Genomic DNA, 18,749 nt, shown 5'->3' on the forward strand with positions numbered 1-18,749 from the left:
AGAGGAGCTGAAAAGGGGAAGGAAGAGGAGGCAAAAAAAAAACCCCAGCACTGAGGAAGAGGAAGGAGAGGAGCTGAAAAGGGGAATGAAGAGGAGGCAAAAAAACCCCCAGCACTGAAGAAGGAAGAGGAGGAAGAGGAAGGAGAGGAGCTGAAAAGGGGAATGAAGAGGAGGCAAAAAAAACCCCAGGACTGAGGAAGAGGAGGAAGAGGAAGGAGAGGAGCTGAAAAGGAGAAGAAGAGGAGGCGAAAGGAACCCCAGGGTTGAGTAAGAGGAGAAAGAGAAAAGAGAGGAGGGAGAGGAGCTGAAAAGGAGAAGAAGAGGAGATGAAAAAACTCCAGGGCTGGAGAAGAGGAGGAAGAGGAGCTGAAAAGGAGAAGAAGAGGAGATGAAAAAACTCCAGGGCTGGAGAAGAGGAGGAAGAGGAGCTGAAAAGAAGAAGAGGAGGCAAAAGAAACTCCTGGACTGAAGAAGAGGAAGGAGAGGAGCTGAAAAGGGGAATGAAGAGGAGGCAAAAAAACCCCTAGGACTGAGGAAGACGAGGAAGGAGAGGAGCTGAAAAAGGGAAGGAAGAGGAGGCAAAAAAAACCCCCCAGGACTGAGGAAGGAAGAGGAGGAAGAGAAAGGAGAGGAGCTGAAAAGGGGAATGAAGAGGAGGCAAAAAAACCCCTAGGACTGAGGAAGACGAGGAAGGAGAGGAGCTGAAAAAGGGAAGGAAGAGGAGGCAAAAAAATCCCTAGGACTGAGGAAGAGGAGGAAGGAGAGGAGCTGAAAAGGGGAAGGAAGAGGAGGCAAAAAAATCCCTAGGACTGAGGAAGAGGAGGAAGGAGAGGAGCTGAAAAGGGGAATGAGGAGGAGGCAAAATAAACCCCCCTGGACTAGGAAGAGGAGGAAGAGGAGGAAGGAGAGGAGCTGAAAAGGGGAATGAAGAGGAGGCAAAAAAACCCCCAGGACTGAGGAAGAGGAGGAAGAGGAAGGAGAGGAGCTGAAAAGGGAAATGAAGAGGAGGCAAAAAACCCCCAGGACTGAGGAAGGAAGAGGAGGAAGAGGAAGGAGAGGAGCTGAAAAAGGGAAGGAAGAGGAGGCAAAAAAAAACCCCCAGGACTGAGGAAGGAAGAGGAGGGAGAGGAAGGAGAGGAGCTGAAAAGGGGAATGAAGAGAAGGCAAAAAAACCCCCAGCACTGAGAAAGGAAGAGGAGGAAGAGGAAGGAGAGGAGCCAAAAAGGAGAAGGAAGAGGAGGCGAAAAAAACCCCAGGACTGAGAAAGAAGAGGAAGAGGAAGGAGAGGAGCTGAAAAGGGGAATGAAGAGGAGGCAAAAAAAAAACCCCCAGGACTGAGGAAGAGGAAGGAGAGGAGCTGAAAAGGGGAATGAAGAGGAGGTAAAAAACCCCCAGGACTGAGGAAGAGGAGGAAGAGAAAGGAGAGGAGCTGAAAAGGGGAATGAAGAGGAGGCAAAAAAAACCCCCCAGGACTGAGGAAGAGGAGGCCGAGGAGGCCGAGGAGGAGGAGGGCAGGGCCGGGCCCCACCTCGTAGAAGTTGTCCTCGGTGACGTCGAGGGGCGCGTTGAAGAAGTGCAGCACGTTGGACGGGTGCTGGATGCGGTTCTTGGCCGCCTGCTCGGGCGTGGAGAAGCGGTTGTTGCGAGAGCCGCTGAAGTCCTTGTAGCTGCACGAGCCGTCCTCCAGCCCGTACGACTGCCCCGGCATGATGGCGTGCTGCTTGGACACACTGAGGGGGGAAACGGGGTCAGGGGAGCCCCAAAAACCGCGGGAGACACCCCAAAAATAACCCCCGGCGTGATGGCGTGCTGCTTGGATACACTGCAAGGGAAAGGGGGTCAGGGGAGCCCCAAAAACCGCGGGAACCACCCCAAAAATAATCACAAAATTGTGGGAGTTCACTCAAGGGTCACCCCGAGCCGTCCTCCAGCCCGTACGACTGCCCCGGCATGATGGCGTGCTGCTTGGACACACTGAGGGGGGAAAGGGGGTCAGGGGAGCCCCAAAAACCACGGGAACCACCCCAAAAATAACCCCCAGTGTGATGGCGTGCTGCTTGGACACACTGAGGGGGGAAAGGGGGTCAGGGGAGCCCCAAAAACCACGGAAAACACCCCAAAAATAACCCTCGGCGTGATGGCGTGCTGCTTGGATAAACTGCAAGGGAAAGGGGGTCAGGGGAGCCGCAAAAACCACGGGAGACACCCCAAAAATAACCCCTGGCGTGATGGCGTGCTGCTTGGACACACTGAGGGGGGAAAGGGGGTCAGGGGAGCCCCAAAAACCAGGGAAAACACCCCAAAAATAATCACAAAATTGAGGGAGTTCACCCAAGGGTCACCCCGAGCCGCCCTCCAGCCCCTACAACAGCCCCGGAATGAGGCCCTGGCGCTTCGACACTAAAAGGGGGGAAATGTGAGGGGAAAAGGGAAAAAAAGTGAGGGGAAAAAAGGTGGGAAATGTGAGGGGAAAATGGCGGGAAATGTGAGGAGAAAAAGGGTGGGAAACGTGAGGGGAAAATGGCGGGAAATGTGAGGGGAAAATGGAGGAAATGTGAGGGGGAAATGGAGAGAAATGGAGGGGGAAAGGTGGGAAATGTGAGGGGGAAAATGGTGGGAGATGTGAGGGGAAAAAAGGTGGGAAATGTGAGGGGAAAATGGCAGGAAATGTGAGGGGAAAAGGGCGGGAAATGTTGAGGGGGAAAATGGCGGGAAATGTGAGGAGAAAAATGGAGGGAAATGTGAGGGGGAAATGGAGGGAAATGTGAGGGGAAAATGGCGGGAAATGTTGAGGGGGAAAAGGGTGGGAAATGTGAGGGGGAAAGGGCAGGAAATGTGAGGGGAAAATGGCAGGACATGTGAGGGGAAAAGGGTGGGAAATGTGAGGGGGAAAATGGTGGGAAATGTGAGGGGGAAAATGGTGGGAAAAGGGTGGGAAATGTGAAGGAGAAAGGGTGGGAAACGTGAGGGGAAAATGGCAGGAAACATGAGAGGAAAATGGTGGGAAATGTGAGGGGAAAATGGCGGGAAATGTGAGGAGAAAAGGGCGGGAAATGCTGAGGGGGAAAAGGGTGGGAAACGTGAGGGGAAAATGGCAGGAAACAGGAGGGGAAAAACGCCCCCAGTCCCATCCCAGTGCAGGGGAACCCCCTGGACCCCCACAGACATTGAGTTCCTGCCTGAACGCGACGTCGTGCACTGAGGTGACGGCGCAGCCAACGCCGGACCCCCCAAATGCCACGAGACCCCCCTTCCCCCCGGGAGCCCCCAGACCCACCAGACGTTGAGCTTCTGGCCGAACATGAAGTTGTTGTTGAGGTGGGTGATGGCCCTGTCCACGGCGTAGCCGTCAGCCATCTCCACCATGGCCGCGCCCGGTTTGCTCTTCATGAACTTCACCTGCGCCGGGGAAAGGGGGGGGCACACAGGTGAGAAGCCCCCTCCCCACAGCCCCCTAGGAGTCCATCACCCCACCCCAGCCCCCGGGCACCTTCTCGACGTTGCCGTAGAGGCAGAAGACGTTGAAGACGCGGTCGCAGTTCATCTTGGCCTGGTCCAGCCCGTACACCATCAGCACGGGCGAGTCGGCGTGGGGGCCGTGAGTCGGGGGCGGCGGCGGGGGCGGGGGTGCCCGCACTGGGGGCCGTAGCGCCTGGGCCTCCGCCGGTGCCCCCGCCCACGGAGGGCCCATGCGCCGCCTCGTAGTGGGGCGGCCCGTAGCCCTCGTCGTGGTAGTGCCCGTGGTGGTACCCGCCGTGGGGGCCGCCTGGGGGGGGGTGAGAGACCCCCACAGTCAGGGGGGAGATGCTCTGGTGATGAGGGGTACCCCCTAAAATCGTGGGACCCCCAGTAAGGTGGGACACCCCAAACCATCGTGGGACCCCCCCTCAGTGATGTGGGGCACCCCAAAACATCATGGGACCCCCCCTCAGTGATGTGGGGCACCCCAAAACATCATGGGACCCCCCCTCAGTGATGTGGGGCACCCCCCAAAACATCATGGGACCCCCCCTCAGTGATGTGGGGCACCCCCCAAAATCGTGGGACCCCCCCTCAGTGATGTGGGACACCCCAAACCATCGTGGGACCCCCCCTCAGTGATGTGGGGCATCCCCCAAAATCGTGGGACCCCCCCTCAGTGATGTAGGGCACTCCCAAAACATCGTGGGACCCCCTCAGTGATGGGGCACCCCCAAAATCGTGGGACTCCCCTCAGTGATGTGCGGCACCCCTGACATCGTGGGACCCCCCCTCAGTGATGTGGGGCACCCCCCAAAATCGTTGGACCCCCCCTCAGTGATGTGGGGCACCCCCAAAATTGTGGGACCCCCAGTGACGTGGGGCACCCCAAAATTGTGGGACCCCTCAGTGATGTGGGGCACTCCCAAAATTGTGGGACCCCCTCAGTGATGTGGGGCACCCCTAAAATCGTGGGACCCCCTCTCAGTGATGTGGGCATCCCCAAAATCGTGGGACCCCCCCCCAGTAAGGTGGGGCACCCCAAAACATCATGGGACCCCCCCTCAGTGATGTGGGGCACCCCAAAATCGTGGGACCCCCTCAGTGATGTGGGGCACCCCCGAAAATCATTGGACCCCCCCTCAGTGATGTGGGGTACCCCAAAACATCGTGAGACCCCCCCTCAGTGATGTGGGACACCCCCCAAAATCGTGGGACCCCCCCTCAGTGATGTGGGGCATCCCCCAAAATCGTGGGACCCCCTCAGTGATGTGGGGCACCCCAAAATCGTGGGACCTCCCAGAGTGACAGGGGAGCCCTCAAAATCGTGGGACCCCCACTCAGTAAGGTGGGACACCCCAAAACATTGTGGGACCCCCCCTCAGTGATGTGGGGCATTCCCCAAAATCATGGGACCCCCCCCCAGTGATAGGGGACCCCTCAAAATATTGTGGGACCCCCCCTCAGTGATGTGGGGCACCCCCTCAAATCGTGGGACCCCCCCTCAGTGATGTGAGGCACCCCAAAACATCGTGGGACCTCCCAGTGACGTGGGGCATCCCTGACATCGTGGGACCCCCAGTGACGTGGGTACTCCCAAAATCGTGGGACCCCCCAGTAAGGTGGGACACCCCCTCAGTGATGTGGGGCACCCCCCAAAATCGTGGGACCCCCCCTCAGTGATGTGGGGCACCCCAAAACATCGTGGGACCCCCCCTCAGTAAGGTGGGACACCCCAAAACATCGTGGGACCCCCCCCCCAGTGATGTGGGGTACCCCCCAAAATCGTGGGACCCCCCCTCAGTGATGTGGGGCAGCCCCCAAAATCGTGGGACCCCCCTCAGTGATGTGGGGCACCCCCTCAAATCGTGGGACCCCCACTCAGTGATGGGGGTACCCCAGAACATCGTGGGACCCCCAGTGATGTGGGGCATCCCCAAAATCGTGGGACCCCCCCTCAGTGACGTGGGGCACCCCCTGACATCGTGGGACCCCCCCCTCAGTGATGTGGGGCACCCCAAAACATCGTGGGACCCCCCCCTCAGTGATGTGGGGTACCCCTCAAAATCGTGGGACCCCCCCTCAGTGATGTGGGGCACCCCAAAATCGGGGACCCTCAGTGAGGTGGGACACCCCAAAATCGTGGGACCCCCTCAGTGATGTGGGCACCCCAAAATCGTGGGACCCCCAGAGTGACAGGGGAGCCCTCAAAATCGTGGGACCCCCCCTCAGTGACGTGGGGCACCCCCCAAAATCATGGGACCCCCCCCTCAGTGATGTGGGGCACCCCCCAAAATTGTAGGACAACCCCCCCTCCCCAAAGACTGATGCAGGACCCCCAAGTGACGGGGAACCCCAAAATTGTTGGACCCCCCAAAAGTGACGGGGACCCTCCCCAACCTTATTCCCCCTAATTCACACCCCCTCCACAGTGGGACCCCTCATCACCCTGTGCCCCCCTCAACTCCCCCTTCCAAATTTCCCCCTCCTCACCCTCCAAACCGCTTCCCCACCCCCAATTTTGCCCCCAAGCCCCAGCCCCCAATTTTGCCCCCAAGCCCCCTGCCCCCAATTTTGCCCCCAGTTTTGCCCCCCCGTGCCGTACTCCGCTGGGTGGTCCCCAGGAGGGCTGGCGCTGCCTCTTGTTGGGGTTCCCACCGGGCTCTGCTGGGGAGGGTGAGGGGGACACACCCACAGCTCAGGGGGACACACCCATTTTGGGGGAGGGTTTGCTCCCACCCCCTCCCCCAAAAATTTGGGCACCTCCCCCTCCAGAGATTTTGGGCTCCCAAATTCTCCCCGCTCCTCCCAGGACCACCCAACACCTCCTTTACAGGTAAAGAGTGAGGGGGGACCAAACCCCCTCCCACCCCCAAATTTACAGGATCAGCACAAATTAACCCTCCACAATTAGCTGCTAATTAACCCTAACGAGCCCCTTCCTGAGCTGGGGGATGGGAAGGTGGGGAGAGGAGGGGAGGGGTCGAGGCAGCGCGAAACGGCGACTTTTTCCCCTCCTTCTTTTTTAAATCCTTCTTTTTTAAATCCTTTTTTTTTTTTTTAAATCCTCCCTCCTCGAGTCTCTCTGGGTTTCCCCCCAAAACGACACCAAAAAAACCACAAGAGGGGCTTTACTTACAGCTGAGTCAAGGGGGGGGCAAAAAAGTCCGTTTTGGCCCCGATTTGGGGGGTTTTCCCCTTCCCCCTCGAGGCTCCGAGCGCGCTACGGGCCCTGCAGCGGCACAGGGGGGACAGTCACAAGGGGGGCCCCCAATTTTGGGGGGGGGGGGTTCAAAACACCACAAAAAAAGGGGGTTAAAAACCCCCCAGGGAGGGGGTTCCTTGTCCGGGATGGGGTCGTTCCTCCTCCTGTGCGTGTCCTGTGTCCTCTGTGTGTTTTCCTTTGGCAGGTGTTTTTTTTTTTGGCTTGCTTTTGGTTGGTTGGTTTATTTTGAGGGGTGTCTCGCTGGTTGAGGTGGAAAAAAGTGGTAGAGGAAAGAGTGGGGGTCTCTCTGAGTGGTGAGGAGCAGCAAAGTGTGGTCTTGGAGTGGTGGAAACGTCCTAAAATGCACCCAAATGTGGTCTTGGAGTGGTGAGAGGTTCCTAAAATGCACCAAAATGTGGTCTTGGAGTGGTGGAAACATCCTAAAACCCAGCAAAGTGTGGTCTTGGAGTGGTGAGAGTTCCTGGAGTGCACCAAGAAATGGCCTTGGAGTGTTGCTGGAGTTGCTGGAAACCACCCAGAGATGGCCTTGGAGTGATGGAAACTTCCTAAAATGCACCCAAGTGTGGTCTTGGAGTGGTGAGAAGCTCCTAAAATGCACCCAAATGTGGTCTTGGAGTGGTGAGAAGTTCCTAAAATGCACCAAAATGTGGTCTTGGAGTGGTGAGAGTTGCTGGAAATGACCAAGAGATGGTCCTGGAGTGGTGGAAACATCCTAAAACCCAGCAAAGTGTGGTCTTGGAGTGGTGAGAGGTTCCTAAAATGCACCGAAATGTGGTCTTGGAGTGGTGAGAGTTCCTGGAAATGACCAAGAGATGGTCTTGGAGTGGTGAGAGCGTCTTAAAAACCACCCAGAGATGGTCTTGGAGTGGTGGAAACATCCTAAGAACCACTTTGAATGGTGAGAAGTTCCTAAAATGCACCAAAATGTGGCCTTGGAGTGGTGGAAACGTCCTAAAAACCACTTTGAATGGTGAGAGATTCCTAAAATGCACCGAAATGTGGCCTTGGAGTGGTGGAAACATCCTAAAAATCACCCAGAGATGGTCCTGGAGTGGTGAGAGGTTCCTAAAATGCACCAAAGTGTGGCCTTGGAGTGGTGAGAGCGTCTTAAAACCCATCAAAATGTGGTCTTGGAGTGGCGGAAACGTCCTAAAAACCACTTTGAATGGTGAGAGGTTCCTAAAATGCACCCAAATGTGGTCTTGGAGTGGTGAGAGTTCCTGGAGTGCACCAAGAAATGGCCTTGGAGTGGTGAGAGTTCCTGGAGTGCACCAAGAAATGGCCTTGGATTGGTGAGAGCATCCTAAAAACCACCCAGAGATGGTCTTGGAGTGGTGAAAAGATCCTAAAAGCCACCCAAATGGGATCTTGGAGTGATGAAAAGATCCTAAAAATCACCCAAATGGGATCCTGGAGTGATGAAAAGATCCTAAAAACCACCCAAATGGGATCCTGGAGTGATGAAAAGATCCTAAAAACCACCCAGAGATGGTCTTGGAGTGGTGAAAACATCCTAAAAATCACCCAGAGATGGTCTTGGAGTGATGAAAAGATCCTAAAAATCACCCAAATGGGATCTTGGAGTGATAAAAACATCCTAAAAGCCACCAAGAGATGGTCTTGGAGTGGTGAAAAGATCCTAAAAATCACCCAAATGGGATCTTGGAGTGATGAAAAGATCCTAAAAACCACCAAGAAATGGTCTTGGAGTGGTGAAAAGATCCTAAAAATCACCCAAATGGGATCTTGGAATGATGAAAAGATCCTAAAAATCACCCAAATGGGATCTTGGAATGATGAAAAGATCCTAAAAACCAGCAAAGAGGGATCTTGGAATGGTGGAATTGTCCTAAATGTGCTCCTGGAGCTGAGAGAATTCCTAAAGAACCATCCCAAAGACATCCCTGGAAAGCCAAGAGATCCCCCCAAAAACACCCCAAGAGTCTCAGAAAGGAGGAAATTCCTAAAAAAAAAGATAAAAATCGTTCTGGGAAGGTGGGAAATTCCTTAAAAAACCCACCAGAACTGGGGCCTTGGGAGAGAATTCCTAAAGAAAACCCCCTGGAATTGGGTCTTGGGAATTGTGCCTTGGAAGTTGAACCGTGTTGAGAAATTCCAAAAAAACCGCCCAAACTGGGCCTTGGGAAGTGAGAGAATTCCTGGAAAACCACTGGGATTGTGCCTTGGGAATTGTGTCCTGTGGTGCCTTTGGAAGTGAGAGAATTCCTGGAAAACCACTGGAATGTTGTGCCTTGGAATTGTGTCCTGTGGTGCCTTTGGAAGTGAGAGAATTCCTGGAAAAACCACTGGGATTGTACCTTGGGAATTGTGTCCTGTGGTGCCTTTGGAAGTGAGAGAGAATTCCTGGAAAAACCACTGGAATGTTGTGCCTCGGAATTTTTGTGGCCGCGCCAAATCTGTTTGTTGTGCCTTTGGAAGTAAAAGAATTCCTGGGAAAACCACTGGGATTGTGCCTTGGAATTTTTGTGTCCTGTGGTGCCTTTGGAAGTGAGAGAATTCCTGGAAAACCACTGGGATTGTGCCTTGGAATTTTTGTGTCCTGTGGTGCCTTTGGAAGTGAGAGAATTCCTGGAAAAACCACTGGGATTGTGCCTTGGAATTTTTGTGTCCTGTGGTGCCTTTGGAAGTGAAAGAATTCCCAGATTTTGCCTTGGAATTGTGTCCTGTGGTGCCTTTGGAAGTGAAAGAATTCCTGGAAAAACCACTGGGATTGTGCCTTGGAATTTTTGTGTCCTGTGGTGCCTCTGGAAGTGAAAGAATTCCTGGAAAAACCACTGGGATTGTGCCTTGGAATTTTTGTGTCCTGTGGTGCCTTTGGAAGTGAAAGATTCCCGGATTGTGCCTTGGAATTGTGTCCTGTGGTGCCTTTGGAAGTGAGAGAATTCCCAGATTTTGCCTTGGAATTGTGTCCTGTGGTGCCTTTGGAAGTGAGAGAATTCCCAGATTGTGCCTTGGAATTGTGTCCTGTGGTGCCTTTGGAAGTGAGAGAATTCCTGGAAAAACCACTGGGATTGTGCCTTGGAATTTTTGTGTCCTTGGAAAAGTTGGACCCGCCCACTCTGTTGGTTGTGCCTTTGGAAGTGAGAGAATTCCTGGAAAAACCACTGGAATGTTGTGCCTTGGAATTGTGTCCTTGGAAAAGCTGAACCCTCCCAGTCTGTGCCTTTGGAAGTGAGAGAATTCCTGGAAAAACCACTGGGATTGTGCCTTGGAATTGTGTCCTGTGGTGCCTTTGGAAGTGAAAGAATTCCTGGAAAACCACTGGAATGTTGTGCCTTGGAATTGTGTCCTTGGAAAAGCTGAACCCTCCCAGTCTGTGCCTTTGGAAGTGAGAGAATTCCTGGAAAAACCACTGGGATTGTACCTTGGGAATTGTGTCCTGTGGTGCCTTTGGAAGTGAGAGAATTCCTGCAAAACCACTGGAATGTTGTGCCTTGGAATTGTGTCCTGTGGTGCCTTTGGAAGTGAGAGAATTCCTGGAAAACCACTGGGATTGTGTCCTTGGAAAAGTTGGACCCGCCCAATCTGTGGTGCCTTTGGAAGTGAGAGAATTCCCGGATTTTGCCTTGGAATTGTGTCCTGTGGTGCCTTTGGAAGTGAGAGAATTCCTGGAAAACCACTGGGATGTTGTGCCTTGGAATTGTGTCCTGTGGTGCCTTTGGAAGTGAGAGAATTCCTGGAAAAACCACTGGGATTGTGCCTTGGAATTGTGTCCTGTGGTGCCTTTGGAAGTGAGAGAATTCCTGGAAAACCACTGGAATGTTGTGCCTTGGAATTGTGTCCTGGAAGTTGAACTGTGGTGTGAAATTATTCCTGAAAAAAAACCGCTGGAATTGTGTCCTTGGAAAAGTTGGACCCTCCCAATCTGTGGTGCCTTTGGAAGTGGGAGAATTCCTGGAAAACCACTGGAATTGTGCCTCGGAATTTATACCTTGGAATTTGTGCCTTGGAAGTTAAACCGTGTCGAGAAATTCCTAAAAATAAAAAGAAGCCCAAACTGGGCCTTGGGAAGTGAGAGAATTCCTGGAAAACCACTGGGATTGTGCCTTGGGAATTGTGTCCTGTGGTGCCTTTGGAAGTGAGAGAATTCCTGGAAAACCACTGGAATGTTGTGCCTTGGGAATTGTGTCCTGTGGTGCCTTTGGAAGTGAGAGAATTCCTGGAAAACCACTGGGATTGTGCCTTGGAATTGTGTCCTGTGGTGCCTTTGGAAGTGGGAGAATTCCTGGAAAAACCACTGGGATTGTGCCTTGGGAATTGTGTCCTGTGGTGCCTTTGGAAGTGAGAGAATTCCTGGAAAAACCACTGGGATTGTGCCTTGGAATTTTTGTGTCCTGTGGTGCCTTTGGAAGTGAAAGAATTCCCGGATTTTGCCTTGGAATTGTGTCCTGTGGTGCCTTTGGAAGTGAGAGAATTCCTGGAAAAACCACTGGAATGTTGTGCCTTGGAATTGTGTCCTTGGAAAAGTTGGACCCGCCCAATCTGTGGTGCCTTTGGAAGTGAGAGAATTCCCAGATTTTGCCTTGGAATTGTGTCCTGTGGTGCCTTTGGAAGTGAAAGAATTCCCGGACTGTGCCTTGGAATTGTGTCCTGTGGTGCTTTTGGAAGTGAGAATTCCTGGGAAAACCACTGGGATTGTGCCTCGGAATTTTTGTGTACTTGGAAAAGTTGGACCCGCCCACTTTGTTGGTTGTGCCTTTGGAAATGAGAGAATTCCTGGAAAAACCACTGGAATGTTGTGCCTTGGAATTGTGTCCTTGGAAAAGCTGAACCCTCCCAGTCTGTGCCTTTGGAAGTGAGAGAATTCCTGGAAAAACCACTGGGATTGTGCTTTGGAATTGTGTCCTGTGGTGCCTTTGGAAGTGAGAGAATTCCTGGAAAACCACTGGGATTGTGCCTTGGAATTTTTGTGTCCTGTGGTGCCTTGGGAAGTGAGAGAATTCCTGGAAAACCACTGGGATTGTGTCCTTGGAAAAGTTGGACCCGCCCAATCTGTGGTGCCTTTGGAAGTGAGAGAATTCCTGGATTGTGCCTTGGAATTGTGTCCTGTGGTGCCTTTGGAAGTGAAAGAATTCCTGGAAAAACCACTGGGATTGTGTCCTTGGAATTGTGTCCTGTGGTGCTTTTGGAAGTGAGAATTCCCGGAAAACCACTGGGATTGTGCCTCGGAATTTTTGTGTCCTTGGAAAAGTTGGACCTGCCCACTCTGTTGGTTGTGCCTTTGGAAATGAGAGAATTCCTGGAAAAACCACTGGAATGTTGTACCTCGGAATTTTTGTGTCCACACCAAATCTGTTTGTTGTGCCTTTGGAAGTAAAAGAATTCCTGGGAAAACCACTGGGATTGTGCCTTGGAATTTTTGTGTCCTGTGGTGCCTTTGGAAGTGAGAGAATTCCTGGGAAAACCACTGGAATTGTACCTTGGAATTGTGTCCTGTGGTGCCTTTGGAAGTGAGAGAATTCCTGGAAAACCACTGGGATTGTGCCTTGGAATTGTGTCCTGTGGTGCCTTTGGAAGTGAGAGAATTCCTGGAAAACCACTGGGATTGTGCCTTGGAATTTTTGTGTCCTGTGGTGCCTTTGGAAGTGAGAGAATTCCCGGATTTTGCCTTGGAATTTTTGTGTCCTGTGGTGCCTTTGGAAGTGAGAGAATTCCTGGAAAAACCACTGGAATGTTGTGCCTTGGAATTGTGTCCTTGGCAAAGCTGAACCCTCCCAGTCTGTGCCTTTGGAAGTGAGAGAATTCCCGGAAAAACCACTGGAATGTTGTGCCTCAGAATTTTTGTGGCCGCGCCAAATCTGTCTGTTGTGCCTTTGGAAGTAAAAGAATTCCTGGGAAAACCACTGGGATTGTGTCCTTGGAAAAGCTGCTGAACCCGCCCGACCTGTGGTGCCTTTGCCAGTGAAAGAATTCCCAAAAAAACAGAGAGAATTCCCGTGGCTTTTTCCGTGGTTTTTTTTGTCCCCACTGCCAGGTGGGGGGTGTTGGTTTTTTTTGGGAATGTTGGGAATGTCGTGCCGTGTCCCTCAGCAGGAGGGGGTTGTTTTTTTTTTGGGAATGTCGTGCCGTGTCCCTCGGCAGGAGGGGGTTGTTTTTTTTTTGGGAATGTCGTGCCGTGTCCCTCGGCGGGGGGTCCTGCCGGTGTTTTTTTGGCTCTCCGTGTGTGGTGAGGGGTGTGAGGAGGAGGAGGAGGAAGAGGAGGAAGAGGAAGGGGGGGAGGAGGAATCCGGTCGGGAATTCCGCTGCCGCTTCCCCCCGGGAAAGATCCCCCCCCCCACAACCCCAAAATCCATCGGGATCGTCACCCACCCCCTGGAATTGTCACCCTGGGGGTGCCCAGGTGAGCTCAGGTGACCCCCACGTGTGTCCAGGTGACCCCCAGGTGTGCCCAGGTGAGCTCAGGTCACTCTCAGGTGTGCCCAGGTGTACCCAGGTGACCCCCAGGTGTGCCCAGGTCACCCCCAGGTGTGCCCAGGTGTGCTCAGGTGACCCCCAAGCGTGCCCAGGTGACCCTCAAGTGTGCCCAGGTCACCCCCAGGTGACCCCCAGGTGAGCTCAGGTCATGCCCAGGTGTGCCCAGGTGACCCCCAGATGTGCCCAGGTGACCCCCAGGTGTGCCCAGATCACCCCCAGGTGTGCCCAGGTCACCCCCAGGTGAGCCCAGGTCACCCCCAGGTGTGCCCAGGTCACCCCCAGGTGTGCCCAGGTCACCCCCAGGTGTACCCAGGTCACCCCCAGGTGTGCCCAGGTGTGCTCAAGTGACCCCCAGGCATGCCCAGGTGACCCCCAGGTGTGCCCAGGTGACCCCCAGGTGTGCCCAGGTGTTGCTGTACCTGTGCCACTCAGGTTGGGGTTGGTGTAGTCCCAGGTGTCCTGGTCGTTCTTGAACACGTTCAGGCGGCTGGGCTGGAAGGGGGGAAGGGGCACAAATGGGGGGGTTGGCACCTGCACATGGGTGTGCCCAGGTACCCCAGGTGTGTGCCCAGGTACCCCCAGGTAACCCCATGTGTGTGCCCAGGTACCCCCAGGTAACCCCACGTGTGTCCCCAGGTACCCCCAGGTGTGTGCCCAGGTACCCCCAGGTATGTGCCCAGGTGCCCCCAGGTGTGCCCCCACATGTTCCCAGATGTCCCCAGGCATCCCCACATGTCCCCAGGTGTGTGCCCAGGTATGCCCAGGTACCCCCAGGTGTGTGCCCAGGTGTGCCCCCACATGTTCCGAGACGTCCCCAGGTATCCCCAGGTGTGTGCCCAGGTGTGCCCAGATGTGTGCCCAGGTATGCCCAGGTACCCCCCAGGTGTGTGCCCACATGTCCCCAGGTGTGTGCCCAGGTACCCCCAGGTACCCCCAGGTGTGTGCCCAGGTGTGCCCCCACATGTTCTGAGACATCCCCAGGTATTCCCACATGTCCCCAAGTGTGTGCCCAGGTACCCCCAGGTGTGTGCCCAGGTGTGCCCAGGTATCCCAAATGTTCCCATCTACCCCCAGGTACCCCCAGGTGTGTTCCCAGGCCCCCCCAGGTGCCCCAGGTGTGCCCAGATGTGTGCCCAGGTACCCCCAGGTATCCCCAGGTGTGTGCCCAGGTGTCCCCAGGTGTGTGCCCAGGTATCCCCAAATGTTGCCATCTACCCCCATGTACCCCCAGGTGTGTTCCCAGGTCCCCCCAGGTGCCCCAGGTGTGCCCAGGTGTGTGCCCAGGTACCCCCAGGTATCCCCAGGTGTGTGCCCAGGTGTGCCCAGGGGTGTGCCCAGGTATCCCAAATGTTCCCATCTACCCCCAGGTACACCCAGGTGTGTGCCCAGGCCCCCCCAGGTGCCCCAGGTGTGCCCAGATGTGTGCCCAGGTACCCCCAGGTATCCCCAGATGTGTGCCCAGGTAATCCCAAATGTTCCCATCTACCCCCAGGTACACCCAGGTGTGTTCCCAGGCCCCCCCAGGTGCCCCAGGTGTGCCCAGATGTGTGCCCAGGTACCCCCAGGTATCCCCAGGTGTGTGCCCAGATGTATGCCCAGGTATCCCCAAACGTTCCCATCTACCCCCAGGTACCCCCAGGTGTGTTCCCAGGCCCCCCCAGGTGCCCCAGGTGTGCCCAGATGTGTGCCCAGGTACCCCCAGGTATCCCCAGGTGTGTGCCCAGGTGTGCCCAGGTGTGTGCCCAGGTATCCCCAAACGTTCCCATCTACCCCCAGGCCCCCCCAGGTGCCCCAGGTGTGCCCACCTTGGCGTACTCGATCTTGAGGGTGCAGCAGCCCGAGTAGATGTCGGCGCCGTTGAGAGAGGCCTTGGCACGCTGGGCACTCTGCACCGAGTCAAACCTGCCCTGGGGTCAAGGAATCAACCAAATCCCGGGAATTCTGGGAATTCTGGGATTGGGGACACCTGGGGGGACACCTGGGGGGACACCTGAGCTCATGGGGGGGACACCTGGGGGGACACCTGAGGGGACACCTTGGCACGCTGGGCGCTCTGCACGGAGTCAAACCTGCCCTGGGGTCAAGGAATGCACCAAATCCCGGGAATTCTGGGAATGCTGGGAATTCTGGGATTGGGGACACCTGGGGGGACACCTGGGGGGACTTCTGAGCTCCTGGGGGGGACACCTGGAGGGGACACCTGGGGGGACACCTGGGGGGACACCTTGGCACGCTGGGCGCTCTGCACGGAGTCAAACCTGCCCTGGGGTCAAGGAATGCACCAAATCCCGGGAATTCTGGGAATGCTGGGATTGGGAACACCTGGGGGGACACCTGGGGGGACACCTGAGGGGACACCTGGGGGGACACCTGAGGGGACACCTGGGGGGACACCTTGGCACGCTGGGCACTCTGCACGGAGTCAAACCTGCCCTGGGGTCAAGGAATGCAACCAAATCCCGGGAATTCTGGGAATGCTGGGAATTCTGGGATTGGGGACACCTGGGGGGACACCTGAGGGGACACCTTGGCACGCTGGGCGCTCTGCACGGAGTCAAACCTGCCCTGGGGTCAAGGAATGCACCAAATCCCGGGAATTCTGGGAATGCTGGGATTGGGGACACCTGAGGGGACACCTGGGGGGACACCTGGGTGAGTTGGGAACACCTGAAGTGGTTGGGAACACCTGGATGAGTTAAGAACTGGATTGGCTGGGAACACCTGGACTGGCTGGGAACACATGGATGAGTTGGGAAGAACTGGATTGGTTGGGAACACCTGGATTGGATGGGAACACCTGGATGGGTTGGCAACACCTGGATGGGATGGGAACACCTGGATTGGATCAGAACACCTGGATTGACTGAGAACACCTGGACTGGCTGGGAACATCTGGACTGCTTGGGAACACCTGGATTGGTTGGGAAGAACTGGATTGATTGGGAACACCTGGATGGGAACACCTGGATTGGCTGGGAACACCTGGATTGGTTGGGAACACCTGGATTGATTGAGAACACCTGGATTGACTGGGAACACCTGGATTGGTTGGGAACACCTGGATTGACTGGGAACACCTGGATTGGATGGGAACACCTGGATGGGATGGGAACACCTGGATCCACTTCCTGCCGCAGCCCCAGATTTTGGGGACCCCCCCCCAGGCCCCCAGAGATTCCCAAATCCGTGTTTCCCAGGATATTCCACCATGGCCTGGACGCCGTTCTTGCGGAAGATGACGATCCTCTGCACCGGCCCGCACGGGTTGCAGATGGTGTACAGCACGTCCTGGGGGCACAGCGGGGGTCAGCGCACCCCAAAACACACCTGGGACCCCCCAAAATACCCTGGGAGCCCCCAGAAATACCCTGGGAACCCTGGGACACCCCAGAAATACCCTGGGATTCCAAAAATATCCTGGGACCCCCCAAAATACCCTGGGACACCCCAGAAATAGCCTGGGAACCCCCAAAATACCCTGGGAGCCCCCAAAATACCCTGGGACCCCCCAAAATACCCTGGGAGCCCCCCGAAATAGCCTGGGATTCCAAAAATATCCTGGGACACCCCAAAATACCCTGGGACCACCCAGAAATAGCCTGGGACACACCAGAATACCCTGGGATCCCAAAATACCCTGGGACCCCCAGAAATACCCTGGGACACCCCAAAAATACCCTGGGACCCCCAAAATACCCTGGGACCCCCCAAAAATACCCTGGGGATCCCAAAAATGCCCTGGGATCCCAAAAATACCCTGGGACCCCCCAAAAATACCCTGGGACTCCCCAGAAATACCCTGGGATCCCAAAAATGCCCTGGGACCCCCCAAAAAAAACCGACCTGGGACCCCCAAAATAACCCGGGGACACCTAAAAAAACCAACCTGGAACCCCCAAAAATACCCTGGGATCCCAAAAATACCCCGGGACCCTGAAAAAAACAACCTGGGACCCCAAAATCGCCCCAAACCCTCACCCACCGTGGTGATGGACTAGATGGGGTTGAGGATGGTGAAGAGCAGCACGTTGGTGACCCCCCCAAAATCCCCTCAGGATCCCCCCAAACCCCCACTCACCGTGGTGATGGAGTAGATGGGGTTGAGGATGGTGAAGAGCAGGACGTTGGTGACCCCCCAAAATCCCCTCAGGATCCCCTCAAATCCCCCCTAAACCCCCCAAATCCCCTCAGGACCCCCCAAACCCTCACTCACCGTGGTGATGGAGTAGATGGGGTTGAGGATGGTGAAGAGCAGGACGTTGGTGACCCCCAAATCCCCCTAAAGCCCCCCAAATCCCCAGGACCCCCAAACCCTCACCCACCGTGGTGATGGAGTAGATGGGGTTGAGGATGGTGAAGAGCAGGACGTTGTTGACGCCCCAAATTCCCCCTAAAGCCCCTCAGGACCCCCCCAGACCCCCCCAAATGACACTCACCGTGGTGATGGAGTAGATGGGGTTGAGGATGGTGAAGAGCAGGACGTTGGTGACGCCCCAAGCCCCCAAATCCCCCTAACACCCCCAAATCCCCTCAGGACCCCCAAATCCCCTCAGGACCCCCAAACCCCCAGATGACACCCACGTGGTGATGGAGTAGATGGGGTTGAGGATGGTGAAGAGCAGCACGTTGGTGACCCCCAAATCCCCTCAGGACCCCCAAACCCCCCAAACCCTCACCCACCGTGGTGATGGAGTAGATGGGGTTGAGGATGGTGAAGAGCAGGACGTTGTTGACGCCAAATCCCCTCAGGATCCCTCAAATTCCCCTAAACCCCCAAATCCCCTCAGGACCCCCAAACCCCTAAACCCCCAAGCCCTCACCCACCGTGGTGATGGAGTAGATGGGGTTGAGGATGGTGAAGAGCAGGGCGTTGTTGGCCCTCAAATCCCCCTAAAGCGCCCCCAATCCCCTAAACCCCCAAACCCTCACTCACCATGGTGATGGAGTAGATGGGGTTGAGGATGGTGAAGAGCAGGACGTTGGTGACGCCCAAATCCCCTAAAGCCCCCAAATCCCCTAAAGCGCCCCAAATCCCCAGGACCCCAAATCCACACCCACCGTGGTGATGGAGTAGATGGGGTTGAGGATGGTGAAGAGCAGCACGTTGGTGACCCCTCAGGACCCCCCAAATCCCCTCAGGACCCCCAAACCCACACTCACTGTGGTGATGGAGTAGATGGGGTTGAGGATGGTGAAGAGCAGGACGTTGGTGAGCCCCAAACCCCCCAAATCCCCCTAACACCCCCAAATCCCCCTAAAGCCACCCAGATCCCCTCAGGACCCCCAAACCCACACCTCACCGTGGTGATGGAGTAGATGGGGTTGAGGATGGTGAAGAGCAGCACATTGGTGACCCCCAAAATCCCTCAGGACCCCCAAACCCCCAAATGACACCCACCGTGGTGATGGAGTAGATGGGGTTGAGGATGGTGAAGAGCAGCACATTGGTGACCCCCAAATCCCCTCAGGACCCCCCAAACCCCCAGATGACACCCACCGTGGTGATGGAGTAGATGGGTTGAGGATGGTGAAGAGCAGCACGTTGGTGATCCCCCAAAATCCCCTCAGGATCCCCTCAAATCCCCCTAAACCCCCAAATCCCCTCAGGACCCCCAAAACCCACACTCAC

The 18,749-nt window shown here is 55.5% G+C and overlaps 2 protein-coding genes and 1 long non-coding RNA gene across 5 annotated transcripts in view; all 3 read right to left on the reverse strand.

Moving 5' to 3' along the window:
• LOC126645841 (heterogeneous nuclear ribonucleoprotein L-like) overlaps positions 1 to 18,749 on the reverse strand; it is a 32,392-nt gene that overhangs the window by 4,789 nt on the left and 8,854 nt on the right. The window contains 11 exon segments of the mRNA XM_050326656.1: positions 1,529 to 1,730; positions 3,278 to 3,399; positions 3,491 to 3,627; positions 3,630 to 3,672; positions 3,675 to 3,809; positions 5,425 to 5,457; positions 6,019 to 6,082; positions 6,084 to 6,126; positions 13,540 to 13,612; positions 14,926 to 15,027; positions 16,328 to 16,408. Coding sequence (XP_050182613.1) covers positions 1,529 to 1,730; positions 3,278 to 3,399; positions 3,491 to 3,627; positions 3,630 to 3,672; positions 3,675 to 3,809; positions 5,425 to 5,457; positions 6,019 to 6,082; positions 6,084 to 6,126; positions 13,540 to 13,612; positions 14,926 to 15,027; positions 16,328 to 16,408 — 1,035 coding nt within the window.
• LOC126645840 (uncharacterized) lies at positions 6,083 to 8,429 on the reverse strand. 2 transcript variants are annotated; one of them, XM_050326653.1, is made up of 3 exons: positions 7,436 to 8,429; positions 6,599 to 7,310; positions 6,083 to 6,123 (listed from the first exon to the last, which is right to left on the reverse strand). In XM_050326653.1, the coding sequence occupies exons 1-2, from the start codon at positions 7,801 to 7,803 to the stop codon at positions 6,683 to 6,685; spliced, it is 996 nt and encodes a 331-aa protein (XP_050182610.1). In that variant the 5' UTR covers positions 7,804 to 8,429; the 3' UTR covers positions 6,083 to 6,123; positions 6,599 to 6,682. The 2 variants fall into 2 exon arrangements, with proteins under 2 accessions (XP_050182610.1, XP_050182611.1); XM_050326654.1 differs by having other exon boundaries at positions 6,599 to 7,206; positions 7,416 to 8,429.
• Positions 15,247 to 16,321, reverse strand: LOC126645842 (uncharacterized). Of its 2 annotated transcripts, none has more exons than XR_007630175.1 (3): positions 15,899 to 16,321; positions 15,467 to 15,478; positions 15,247 to 15,307 (listed from the first exon to the last, which is right to left on the reverse strand). It is a non-coding gene; the product is annotated as an uncharacterized LOC126645842 (long non-coding RNA). The 2 variants fall into 2 exon arrangements; XR_007630176.1 differs by lacking the exon at positions 15,467 to 15,478 and adding an exon at positions 15,491 to 15,502.

The sequence above is a fragment of the Myiozetetes cayanensis genome, unplaced genomic scaffold (genome assembly GCF_022539395.1).
Source record: "Myiozetetes cayanensis isolate MyiCay16 unplaced genomic scaffold, myiCay2020 scf317, whole genome shotgun sequence".
NCBI classification, from domain to species: domain Eukaryota; kingdom Metazoa; phylum Chordata; class Aves; order Passeriformes; family Tyrannidae; genus Myiozetetes; species Myiozetetes cayanensis.